Source organism: Triturus cristatus, chromosome 4_2, assembly GCF_964204655.1.
Source record: "Triturus cristatus chromosome 4_2, aTriCri1.1, whole genome shotgun sequence".
Lineage (NCBI taxonomy): Eukaryota > Metazoa > Chordata > Amphibia > Caudata > Salamandridae > Triturus > Triturus cristatus.
In genome coordinates, this window is record NC_140586.1 from 506,116,601 (window position 1) to 506,130,622 (window position 14,022).

General features: G+C 44.3%; 1 protein-coding gene across 1 annotated transcript; it reads left to right on the forward strand.

Annotated features, from left to right (window-relative positions):
- The first annotated feature begins 1,603 nt into the window (after window positions 1–1,603).
- LOC146834627 (vitellogenin-3-like) lies at window positions 1,604–12,263 on the forward strand. Its single transcript, XM_085599932.1, has 5 exons — window positions 1,604–1,690; window positions 1,933–1,983; window positions 5,547–5,651; window positions 11,842–12,054; window positions 12,168–12,263. The coding sequence occupies exons 1-5, from the start codon at window positions 1,604–1,606 to the stop codon at window positions 12,261–12,263; spliced, it is 552 nt and encodes a 183-aa protein (XP_085456058.1).
- The last annotated feature ends 1,759 nt before the right edge of the window (window positions 12,264–14,022 follow it).

Here is a 14,022-nt window from a genome sequence, read left to right on the forward strand (position 1 = left end):
TTCGACACAGTCTCCCACCGCGCACTAGTCGCCAGACTACACAACGCAGGCATACAAGGAACAGCCCTGGACTGGATCCGATCATTCCACACCAGAAGAAGCCAAAGGATCAGACTCCCACCCTTCCTCTCTGACCCCACGAAAATCACCTTCAAAGTCCCACAGTGCTCATCCCTGAGCCCCACCCTCTTCAACATCTATATGGCCCCCCTCGCAGCTGACAACACAGCCTCAACATGGTATCCTACGCCGACGACACCCAGCTCATCCTCTCACTCACCAAAGAGCCCTCAACTGTCAAACTCAACTTCCATAAAGGAATGCAAGACGTCGCAGTCTTGATGACCAACAGCTGCCTGAAGCTCAACGCCGAGAAGACAGAAGTCCTCGTTCTTGGTACCACCCCTTTTGCATGGGACAGCACCTGGTGGTCAACTGCCCTCGGAAGCCCAAGTACCCCCTCAGATCAAGCCAAGAACCTCGGCATCGTACTCGACTCATCACTCACCATGAACCGACAGGTCAACGCCATCACCTCCAGCTGCTTTAAAACCTTCCGTATCCTTCGCAAGACCTTCAAGTAGATCCCCCCTGAGTCAAGGAAGACAGTTACCCACGCACTCATCACCCACTCATCACCAGCAGACTGGACTATGGAAACGCACTCTATGCCGGCATCAACAAGTCCCTACTCCGCAAACTCCAGACAATACAGAACACTGCAGCCAGACTCGTCTTCGGCATCCCCCGACACGAACACATCATTCAACACCTACGAAGTCTCCACTGGCTCCCCGTGGAGAAAAGAGTCACTTTCAAAATCCTCACTCGCCTACAAATGCCTACACAACAACGGACCCAAATACCTCAACGACAGAATCAACTTCGACGTACCCAAAATAAACCTCCGACCTTCTAACCTCGCACTGGCCGAAACCCCGCGCATCCACAGAGCCAGAGCTGTCAAGTTGAAATGAATGAATACAACCTGCCACTCATTCAAATTGATCCCTCCTTCACCTCTAATACAGAAGGCCATGGTATCCTATCTGAAGAATGAAATAATGGACGTGCACTATTTGGAATTAAGCTAGCAGTAAATTTGAGTTTTTGAACATTAATTAAATGTATTTAATTTCATGTGAAATATGTTTGGGAATGTGGAATATTAGTGGTGTGTCAATTGATGATCATGTACATTTTAACCTCTTCAATGCCGATGACGGAACGGTTCCGTCATGCACGCCGGTTGGGCTGTGCTTATGACGGAACCGTTCCGTCATGGCCCCGCCCGCGCTCAGATCTTTCAGCACTGCGCGGGAATCCGCGCAGCGCTGAAGAGGTTAATTTGATTTATAAAGTGTGAATCTAACCACAATGCAATGAAGCGCTGAACAGGAGACAAGTTACAATATATATAGGTGAGAAGAAATAGAACTTTTTGGGATAAGGTGAAGATGGTGATAGGGGACAAAGTGAATAGGTTTATGAAGCTAATTGTAGAATGAATGGTAAACACAAGAGATGGGGGACTGATGGAGTGGGGGCACGTTAGATTAAATGGCAGTGGGGATAGTGAACTGATGGATTGCGTCTTGAAGAGATGATTCTTCAGCTCTTTCCAGACCGGAGCAGTGACCTGCTTGATTTGATTTGGGATGTTGGTCCAACCTCTGGACGCAGACTAGATGTAGGTATTGCATCCCTTCTCTTTCTTCTTGCAATTGCACTTGGAGACTTTTCTACTGCATGGTATTTATATTTGGAAGGATGTTGGCATTGATAGTCTTGTAAATAATGCAGCTGGTACTGAACATGATGCATCAGGCGTGATAATCTCTTGTTTTAACTACATTATTTGCATGCTTAGAGAAAGGACCAGAGCTTCATTGTTCCCACCAAACATATCTGTTCTCATTTTTTCTCCTGCAGACGAACCCTGACATTTATGACCTACGTTTCATCCCAGCATACAGAAGCTCTGTAAGTTGTATTCAACATCATTTGGAGTTAATATTTGTGATATATAATACTTGTTTAATTTTCTCGAATTATGTGTAATGAACAATTATATTTCTTCAATGTTACCACCATATTTCATACGTCATCAAAAAACTGAATGTGGTGTTTTCCAGTGTTCATGTGGGAAACTATCTCATTTCTCTACTTGAGCACTAAGGGCCAGATGTTCATAGGGTTTTTGATGTTGCAAACGGGCAATTCGCACAATGAATCGGGCCATTTGCGACTGCAAAAAATCAATTTTACATGTACCAAACCCTATTTTGCGATTTGGTAACCTATTAATGAATCTCAGAATGGGTTAGCGATTTGGTATAAGGAAGGGGTGTGTTAAAGGCATCCCTTCCTAATAACGACACTCAGTGGTGTGTGTGAATGTTTTGCGATGGAACTGCGGTTGCAAAACATTTGGGACTCCTTCCCCCTTGTGAATGTATGCGAAAACGTTTTTTAAGACCAGGCAATGCCTACTCTTAAAAAATGAAAACACAACTTAAAATTTTTGTTTTTGAAACACATTCCATTTTTCTTAAAGGAACACGGACATCATTTAAAAATTGCTTTATTAAGCAAACACAGAGATGGTGGCCTGCTGGCCCCACCAGGCCACCATCCCAGTGTTTTTAGCGATTCCCTATGGGTCGTACTTTGCGACCTACCTCATGAATATTAATGAGATAAGTAAATTTGTGACCCACTAGGAATCGTAAACGTGTATAAAACACTGTTGTACATAGCTGTTTGCGATTTCCTAATAGCGAATAGCAAACATTTGCTATTAGGTAATCAGAAATGGAAGTCAATGTACATTTTGCACTAGTCACTAAATCAGAACTCACTCATTAGTGCATAAATACATTATAATGTAGGTTAGGGCTAGGGCCCTAAACAACTGCCCTCGCCCTAAAACAACCAGGATGACGTTCTGACGTTGGAACAAGGTAAAAAGTAGGGACCTATAGGATGCTCTTAATATTTCCCCCCGATATTAGACAGAGGTCGCATCCTCCAAGTTCAATGAGTGGATCCTGAATGCAGCTAACTGCGTTGCCCCTGAACATACCGGAACAGCTAAGAGGCGTCCAGCAGTGACACCTAGGTAAGGCCCTGAACTTAAAGGGCTAAAGGTGGAATGCAGGAGGATTGAACGTCTCTGGAGAGTAGATTATAGTAGACAGAGCAAAGATGCTTACAATGAGGCTCTCAAACACTACAAGGAGTCTATTCTGGAAGCTAAATGAATATACTTTACAGCTAAGATTCAAGAGACAGGAAATTCAGCCAAAGAACTCTTTAAGTCTGTGAACTTTTTAGCTAAACCGCAGCAGGCTAATTCGTTTAAACCCAATCAGGCTTTCTGCAGCCAATTGGCTGCCTTCTTTCAGAACAAGGTGCAAGTGATTTATGACAGCCTTGCTAACTCTTTTAACGTTCAGGCAGGCAACTACCAATCCTCCTCCACAGTGGAGATAGGGCAGTCTAAGCTAACCTGTTTTAGACCCCGTCTTGTTGAGGATGTTACGAACCTTCTAAAATCGATCAAATCTGGATCTCCGAACGACCCCTGCCCTCCTGCTATTATGCATCTGGCCGCCGAGAGGATCAGTGAGATCCTCACTGCTCTGATTAACCAAGTCCTGGCATAAGGGATCTACCCCACGGCCTGGAAGACCGCATGCATTAGGCCAATTTTGAAGAAGATCGCATTAGAGCCTACCGAACCTAATAACTACCGTCCGATCTCGGGTCTACCATTTGTAGCTAAAGTCCTCGAAAAATCTGTCAATAAGACACTGACAGAATACTTAGAGAGCAACAGGTTATTGGATCCGACTCAACATGGTTTTCGGCCAAGACACTCTACTGAGTCCACCTTGACTGTGGTCTCTGAGGGGATCCGGAGAGTGGTGGATGGCGGGGGTAGGGCAATTCTCGTTCTCCTCGATTTGTCGGCCGCATTCGACACCGTGAATCACACGGTGTTGGTGCGGCGACAATGGGAGGTGGGTATTGTTGACTCGGTTCTGGCCCTTTTCTCCTTCTTTTTGCAGGATAGGAAACAGAGTTTGAAGTGGGTCGGCTTAGAATCGGACAGTTTCAATATGCCCTCTGGTGTTCCGCAGGGGTCAGCTCTGTCCCCGACGTTTTTTAACGTCTATGTGAAACCACTAGCAACACTTGTTAAGAAACATGGTTTCACGTATGTGTCGTATGCCGACGACTCTCAATTGGTGATATTCCTGTCAGATGGCCTTGAGACTACAGCTGACAGTTTCCACTCCTGCCGAAAGGACATCACGGAGTGGATGAGTCTAAGCTTTTTGAAGATAAATACAGGAAAGACTGAAGTGATCGAGTTCGGAAACGGGACATCATCATTATGGAACAAGTCCTGGTGGCCGCTATAGGCTGGGGAATGCCCGCATCCTGTCAGGAAGGTTAGGCATCTCTGAATTATTTTCGATGATAAACTTAACATGTCAGCACAGGCCAACAGCTTAACTTCTGCCAGTTTTTTCCTGCTAAAGACCCTTCGCAAAATCTTCCCTTTCATTCCCCACAAACTACAGAAGACGGTTATGGCGGCCCTTTTTTTGTCCAAATTTGACTATTGCAATGCAATGTTTTTGGGTATTGATAAACACCAGATTAACAATTTGCAAGCGTTGCAGAATGCGGCGGATCGATTAATTCTAAAGCTCCCTAAGGGTCACCCTACTTCGCATGGAATAAGAGCACTACATTGGCTCCCCGTGCGGCAGAGAATCGAATTCAAGGCACTCTGCCTGGTGCACAAGGTACAATATGGGGAGCGCTCAGATGATTGTCAGGAAATGTTCAGGCCCTATATTCCTTCTCGAAACCTACGATCGGCCAGTCTTGGCCTGATCTGCACCCCCAAGTTCCAAAGGGTCAGATGGGGTGGTCGATCCCTGTCCTGCTGTGTGGCAAAACTGTGGAATAAGCTGCCAGCGGCACTGCGACTACAAACCAACCATTTAGTTTTTAGGAAGGCCTTGAAAACCCGGCTGTTTACTCCTGAGTAGATTTAGCTCAGCCCCTGTTTTTGCCTACAGTCATCAGCGCCAAGACGCCTCGGCATTCAAGCGCTTAATAAGCCCCATATTATCATCATCATCATCATCATAATATAAAGTACCTTTTAGAGTTCACACTGTTTGGCTATAGTTTGGGACTTCAGCAATAACTTTGTAGATAGAAATGAAAGTATGTTTAAATCTCGAAGGCACTTGTAGTTCCATTACTTTGCTTAGCTATACCTCAATCCAAGATATCTGTAGCAGGAGGACAGAAAGATGATTAAAATAGCGTTTAACAGAAACACTTAAATACAGGGCCATTGAGCTCACTCGTGAGGGTTAAGTTAGTCCTAAGATTTCTAAGTAGCGTCAGGCCTGAAAATATATTTTAAAGTTGTTTTTTGAAGGTTATCGCCATAACTATTATTTATTTAAACTGAATTTAAACTGTGCATTTTCATAAACTGCTTTGTAATAATCCAGAATCCTAAGAAGAGAGCCTCAGGACACAGAGCCTCTTCCCAGTCCAGCTCCAGCTCTTCAAGCAGCAGCAGTAGCAGTGCCTCCAATGCCAGAAGATCTCAGAGGGTAGGTGCCGCATGAAAAAGGATCAGTAACTACATTAACTCCCCAAGTCGCATATCATGGGAGGGCTCCTATTCAGATTCTGTAAATTAACAAATTACGGGGCATATTATCAAACCGGGCGATAAAATTATCGCCGCTTTAGCGGCAGAAAACTGCCGCTAAAACGGCGATAATGGGCTTGATAATATGCTCTATGGAATTCCAATTGAAGCCCATGTTAGATGTGAAGGATGTGTTTTAGCGGCAGTATTCTGCCTCTAAAGTGGCGATAATTTTATCGCCTGGCTTGATAATATGCCCCTACGTTAGGCCAACACTGAAGAAGTGGAGATGGAACGCTGGCCACCTTGAGGGAAGGGTGGATTACGGAATCAGGACTCTGGGTGCCATCCAAACTATTGCAATAAAGCTGTGGTTCAAGGCAATGCCCACATTTCTAGAAGCAAAGCAAACTACCTACAACTCTAAAACCCCCTACTTTGAAACATTTCTTCTCTGCAGTGGCCCTGAAGTTATGGAAATCTTACCACTCTACCTCTGAAAAGCACCTGCATTCAAAAAGTTTAATTACATGTTCAAAAGGGTTCCGACCAAAATGTACTTGGAAGACGTTTAATTGCTTCCTGACATGGTTAAACCACTTTGTGATACATGAAAAACGATCTGCAGTTTGGTTACCATATTCCAATGTGAGCATTGCAAACATGATCTTAGGTCATCTCTATTTTGTCTTGAGAAATATCACATTTGGACTTACTTCTGTTCTGCATCCACTGTCTGGCATATCTTACTTATTACACACCTTTTACTCTGTTTATGTATGAATCTGCAAGTTGTCAACCTACATTTAATAAGGCCATGTTACCTTTTTTAGATTATGATGCATAATCTTGTTTTTCTGAAAGAGCGATACTGCTGGACACTTGTCTGTAATGTGTCCCTGATTGTTAATCAGCTTTTCACTCTAATGCATTGGCATAGCCTTGTTCCTGCCTTTTGTTTAACAAGGACATATTTATACTTATGCATTATATGTATATTTCCTATACAGCGCTTCGGCGCTCTGGCTGTATAGCCCATGCCATAGAAAACCATCAAAAAAATGTAAAGTCAACTAGGCATTACCGTTGTGTACAGAAAATAAAAGGATACTGTATATTTTTCTCAAAAAGAAACCAGTTAAGTCGTTTGTGCTGTCCTGATGTTGTATTATTAGTGTTCTATACACAGTTCACGAGATGTAGGAGTTACTGTGGGTGATAGAACACTGAATTCGCCGTCTGCTTGTAAGCCAGACCATGGATTACTGTTTTGGTGGTATTTCAGACAATATGCTTATGTCTTGTGTGTAATCTGTGCTCTAGGTGCTGTTTTACTATTTTGGTCTTAACCTAGATAACCCATCAGTGTTCTGTACATGCTCCTGATTATGCACTTGTGCTCTGTAAGTGATTCTTAGACAAACAAAAAATCATGAGTGGAATGCTTGATTAATTTCTACCACTCGTAATTACTCTAGCGGCATTCCTGTCCATAGTTTTGACAGCTCTGTTAGTCTAGACACAGACCAGCCATTTGCAAATCACACCACACTAGATACAGGCCCGTCTGGGCTACAAGGCCAGGTCCCTTGCAGGGGGGGAGGCAAGCACCCCGGGACGGGTTACTGGCTATGTGTGACTCATCAGTGAGGTGCAGCCACAGGCCAATAACAGTGATTTGGGAACTTACACCTGGCCTTACCCATTGCACATTGGACGTCTCAGTTAGGGTAGTCTCTGTCTACTGTAAAACATCGAGAAGGAAAACATTAGACTAATACTAGGCCCATTACAAGTAATACATTTAAGCGTTGTACGTATCCCTTTCTATTTTTCCCGTAAGCCATCTTGCCAATGCATTAGTGATGTCGACAATAAACTCATAGAGGAGTCTTGCTGCACCGACATAGAAGCTGTTCTTCATGTTCTATATGAAAAATGTATGAAAGCAATAATCCTCTCTGCAGCTCAAGAGAAGAAGTCTTTATGCTATCTAAAATAAACTAGATGGGGATGTTTGTTTCAATGAAAAACAGGCTAGGATGTGTTTTCTATTCAACAAAGCAGAGAAGGTGATTCTGTTCTCTTTAATAAATTAGGGTGAACGAGATGAAACATCAGTGTCTTTTACAACAGATGACCGTTTATTAATTGTTGACAAACAACATTTGCATCACCCTTCACACTTCATAACGGTCTCTAGGCCAAGAAACCTTGTAATAATTAGTGGTGGAGGCTTAGAAGACAGGGCTTCCCACAGAAGGTGACAACGTTAGTAAAATCTGTGTAATAGCTGTTTGGAAAGCAGCCAATATGTTTCCTATGATGGATTGTGGCAGTCCTTAGCTGTCTGAGAGAAGACTTCATCAATTTTCAGTATTCTACTGCACATCATATGTGCATTCAGTTGCATGTGCATTGCAAAGTGTACACAAGTTGACAATGCACATTGCAAGTCCCAACTATGGAAATCAAAAATGTTTTCATATGGCTTCTCCTCTGAGCAGATTGTCCCACGTTTAATGGAACAAAGGTGTTGTCAGTGGCGTCACTAGGGTTGGTGTCACCCGGTGCGGGTAACTCATGGTGTCACCCCATCACGACTTACCTCATGGACCTCCTCCACGGCAGGGGAACTGTGGGCGGAGAATCAGAGGGCGGGAATAACGCAAGTATTGGATCAGTGGGCGGAGCCAGAGGTGTGGCCAGAATGCACAAACATCACAATTTTTTGTATTTGTTTGGTTTCACTGCCCAGTTTTATCAACCAATATATATACACATGATTATTTAAGGTTATAATGAGTTATTGACAGTAAAATGTATTCACAAAGTGGGATATACTTCTAATCACAGAATGTCCCCAAATATGATAAAAAGCACAAGCCATTTGTCTCCGAGCCAGGAGCTTCTGTCATCAGCACTTCTCCCTCTTCAACAACAGTAGTTCAAACATGAATGGCTAAAAATCCTAGTTTGCAAATGTTTTCTAAATAATAATGGCTTTGCCATATTTGCCTCATAATGCAAGATCTGCAGCATGATCTGACCATTTCAACTAATAAATTGTTTGTAGCTCAAACGTATCAAAAGTTAATAAAAAAGTGACTTGTGTTGCTGCGGAGTAGATGACAGTTAATAGCTCACTGTTCTATATTAGGATTTTAACTTATAAACTGCAAGTAACAAAAGGATCTCTTTGACAAAAGCAGTAGCCCACTGGCCTATTTACATTATGTGCACTTTGTGATCTGCATGGTACATGTTCTTTGCAGCAGGTACATTAACCCTCTGAGCTACCTTTCCATGAGTCAAATCTTCCTTTAGACAAAATTCCGATCTCTTTCTACGAAGAACATTAATCACCAGAGTCATCATGACATTTTTATTGTTACCGAAAATTGCTGGAGGCCAGGAAGGAGACAGCAAGCGCTTTTAAAATCATAATATACTTGCAAAAATAATGCCTCCACCTAAAGTCAGCACCTGGTGCGGTCACACTGGTTGTACCGGCCTAGAGATGGCCTGGCCTTTCTGAAGGGTCCTATGATCTCAGTGACAGGGTCACTGTTGTTCTAGGGTGTGCTGCTTCATAGGCCTGCCCTCAAGACTGGAGGTGAACTTCAGTATGAATAGTGGCAGACAAGCCTTGAAAGTTAACCTACACTTGCCAGGCTAGGGTCCACCTGCTGGTGCTACGACACCGGGCTTCTAATGTCTTGCGAAGCCTTCTAAGGTCTAGCATGAGATAGTGCTTTCTCAGGAGAGTGGTCTGGCGGACTGGTTATTAAGGTTGAATCTGGTTCCCCAGTTCCAAATTCAGCAGCTCTGGCCATAGTGCCACATCCTCTCCCCCACTGAACACCATACTGTCCCACTGAGATAAACCCAGACTGCCTTCAACTACAACCCAATTGTTGCCAGCTATAAACACCTGGATGCGGCTCAATTTAAATTACACACTGGGCAAGAGCAATATTTGGCCTACATTTACAAAAAAACAGTGACAGCATCCTGGAAAAAGCAAAATTTTTACAAACCATGTGAAATGTAAGCAGGAACAACATGGTTACCTTGACGCTTTTCCACTCACTGTTCAGAAATCAGTGAGTGCTTCTGTCTGGAAAGTTAAGGACATGACTACAGGGCCCTGAATGGACCCATTTCAATGGCCATTGCTTATATCCTTACAAAACGTAAGCAGTATGGTAAAAAAAGACAACATCCCTAGATGCAGAGCAGCAGTACAAATTTTGTTTTTCAATCCTCACATTGCAGTACCATTGCAGTACCTCCAGGATTGGTGCTCTAGTTTCAAGCCCAGGGAAAACAAAGCCAAATAAACAAAAATAGCGCTTCACTGGCAAACTCTGTAAAAGTGGCGCTAATGTGTTTGGATGTGAATACAATAAATCTGGCCAGTTTGCTGCCACTCTGTCTTACATTATTTAATTATTCATTTTTAATATTTTTAAACTTTTATTCCCGATGCTGCACTTTGGAATTAAATGTCAGAAAAATACGACATTGATTTCCAGCAAAAGTGATTTTCTTTTTTGGATCCATTTCACAGGGGTGCAAATAAAAGAAAGGAGAGGAAAGAGTGTGAGAACCCCGTCTTGCAGGCAGCCACTGTTTTCAGTAAGAGTCAGACTCAGAAGAACTGCCGCGCTAGCAGGCGAGACTGAGGCCTGAAGTTATTTTCAAGAAGAGATTCACACAGTATAACACCCTTAGAGGTACAGACACGAGCGGTGATCTGCTCCTCCAAGAGAAGGCACCTCCTGGGTTAAAGGTCACTTTTTTGGAGACGGTTAATTAATTAAAGCGGATAATTAATTAAAGCGGCTGCAGCAGCATCACCAGATCACGGACCACCTGGGTTGAAAAATGCAAATTGGGTCAGGACATTTCTGTTATTTATTTTCCATCATTTTGAGTGTCGCTTGTCAAGTGTGTAGCGCCTAGTATCTGGAGTGAGCTTTAAGTTTAAACAGAGAGTTTTAACAATGCGACAGAGACCCTGGTGTTAAAGCGCCTCGGGTCCGAGCCACAGTCCTGCATCTGGGGCCTCTGGGCAGGTTCAGCCAGCATGTACACAGAGGCAGAGCTGCTGTGACTGAAACTGAAAGTCGTCTCTTCGCACTGCAGGCCTCCCGAGTCGCGACAGCTCAAAAGATGGGCCCACCGCCCACAACTCTCGAAGACGACGTGATCAGTGATCAGAGCAGAGAGGCAGTGATCAGAGAGGCAGGCCACCTCGCTACGCACTGCCTCCGCCCTCCGCCCTCCGCGCTGCCGCGCCCTGCTCAAGAAGTCAAAAAGTCACAAAAGTGAAAACTTAAAAGTCGACACTCCCAACAACACACAGAGCACACAGGCAGCATAATCATAACCGGTCCACAGCGTCCGCGCGACCACCGCGACCTGACCCATGATGACCATTATTATTACAGCGCACAGGCAGGCAGCATAAACGCTTGTGCTTGACGGTCTTGAACACCACGCACCACCCAACCATGCCGGCACCATAACCGCGGCTTGACCACCACCCACCGCCACCTGACCCATGACCTAATCGGTGCCGGTCTGCCAGAGAAACTCACCTGCTGAGTTGGTGGCAGACAGGGGGGGCTACGTCGGTCGGCGGCTAGCCTTGAGCCAAGCTCCTTCTAATAAAATTAAATAATGGCGGCCCACGGGTGGTCAAACCTGAGACCTCCTCCTCGTCCCTCGTGATGCCAAGTCACGCGCACTTTTAGGGCCCAATGCGCATGCAGGATTCCCGGATTCAAAATGACATCACTGCACCCCTCTGGTGACGACGCCACTGCCGAGGCGCACAGACGCGGCGGAGGAGGAGACAGTGCGCACTGCGCACAGGCACCTCCTCCTCCTGAAAGGTTAGGTTGCGTTGCGCGGTTGCGTTGCTCTGCACTACTGCACACCGACCCTTTGGTGTCACCCCGTGTGAGGGTCTCACCCGGTGGGGTCCGCACCCCCGCACCCTCATAGTGACGCCACTGGGTGTTGTCTGAACAAAGATCCATTTTGGAAAGTGTTTGTCCATCAGCCCTGATAAACAAACTAATGCAGTTTTCAGGTCCTCATTTTAAAAGCTGTTTTCAACTTTTGTCACATGCCTCTAGCCTGCATTTATGGGAGACAACAAACCCCAGGTGCTGGCAGTTACTGCTCAAGCTGTGAGAAATGACAACAAGAAACAAGGATACCAGGTGATCGTATACGCCGACTACCGCACCTCCAAGCCCCAGATCCAAGCCTATGCAGTGGAAATCGCCGGCTCCAGTAGATGGCGTGTGTGTGCAAATGCAGTCGTTGTCAACTCTCATGAAGCACAGGTGAGGCAGCCATATGTAGCCAGTTGGGGAGCAGAAGACACAGGGAAGAGTAACATCTCCTCTGTATTTAATACATCGGATTTAATATATGACATTTGTTTTATTACGATTAGGCCTATCTGAAATGGGGTCAGAATTGCCAGGTCTACAAAATTTCGGCAAAGGCTCAAACTGGTCACTTTGGCAGCCAAGAATCCCATCAAAACTGAAATCGGCTGCAAAAATTTAATATTTCTACATTATGTAGCAATTTACTAACTGTATATACTCATAAAAAGCAAGAAATGCTATATTCTGACGTAGACACTGACAGGTGATTTCCCTGGTGACTTACACATTATCACTAGAGAAGGTCTCAATTCAACTTGTAATTTAAATAGTGTTATGCAAGAGGGTAGGTCTTCAGAACACAGAAAATAAAGCTAGGAATAAAAAATGTTATCTGTCACTGTACTGCAAAATAGACATCTTCTCAAACCAACCAATTGTACATGTTAGCCCCAAAGTTCAAAATGTACCCAAAATACGACACAAATAAACCAGATGGGGTTTGGTCCATGACGTTAGTCACCGCTAACTGTACTAGCACTGCAGTTTTACCTGTAGGTCATCTTCAAGCTTATTTAGACTTTTTTCTCTTGATGATTTTTTCAATGACCTGATTTAGGTCATTTAACAGTCTTTGTCAAATCAGTCCAGTTTCCACTTTTAATTTAACCTGGTGCATGTACCTCATTCCGCTGCCCAGCTAATACATTTGTATCCCAATATTCAAAAGAAGGCATGCTCTGAATCAGAAAAAAAATCATTAAATTTTCTCAGCATTCATTTATAGGTTTATACTAAAATCCTTAACATCTAATCAATGCAAGATCTTAGCATATTTTAATTTAGTCGCATATCATACTTAACCATAAAAAATATGTGTTTGTTTCGTGAGGTGCTTGGATTAAACAAATAACACTTTTTTTCATCGATATCAGGCTTGCAGGCAGGATTGGGTACTTCCTCTAATGGGAGAGAGGCACAAAGAAATCAAACAGTTATAAACACTTCACAAACCAATAGATGCATCTCTACGCAATACTTTAAGTTCCTGTGCCCCATGGAAATACGAGGATCTGCAAGGTTTCCACTGATAGAACCTCAGCTAGTTCTTCTGCGGGAAACCCTTGGTAGTCCCTTGATCATGGGACCATGGGGCCATAGTGGCCAGTCACCGCAAGCTACTTAGGGAGGTGCGACTGTCACTACGGTGGAAAATCGCAAAGTGGCCCACACACCCAGTGAAAAATTGCACTACATGTCAGAGGCAACGTTATTTTGTTGTTTAGGAACAAATTTCCACTTTGAAAGTTTGTTCTTGTAGAACAAAATATCAAACATACATATCAAACATGGTGATGGCCCATCAAATATCCAGGCACTTTTGCGCCACCGGAACATCACTTTTTTGATGTTCCAGTGGTGCAATGTGCCACGTTCCGTGCCTTTTCATGGCCTTATAAATATGTGCCCTTTTCACGTAGAAAACTGCGTGAAAGGGGCGTTTCGTGGGTGTTGCTGGGGGCGTTCCCAGCAAAATCCATGACTTTTTTACCCAGATTTACGAGAAATCGTAAGTTTGAGGCAGCGCCAAAAACATACTCCTCCCCAGGAGAGGCATAAGGGAGCCACACATAAAAGAGGAAAAAGACCTCTTGTGATTGTTTTTGTGCAGGAAGGTTTCACTTCATCCCCGGCATGCAGACACCCTTGCACCATGGTGCAATGGTGCGTGCGTTGGCACACGCCAGCCCATTGGGCCCCGGCGCTAGGGAAAAGGACAGGAAGGCACCGTATCTTATAGATATGGTGCATTCCTACCCATTTCTTTTGCCGTAAGGCAGTGCAGCACCAAGGCCTGCTGCGCTGCCCTACAGCAAACAAAACATACATGAGGTCCCCAGTGCCTTCATTGAAAGCACA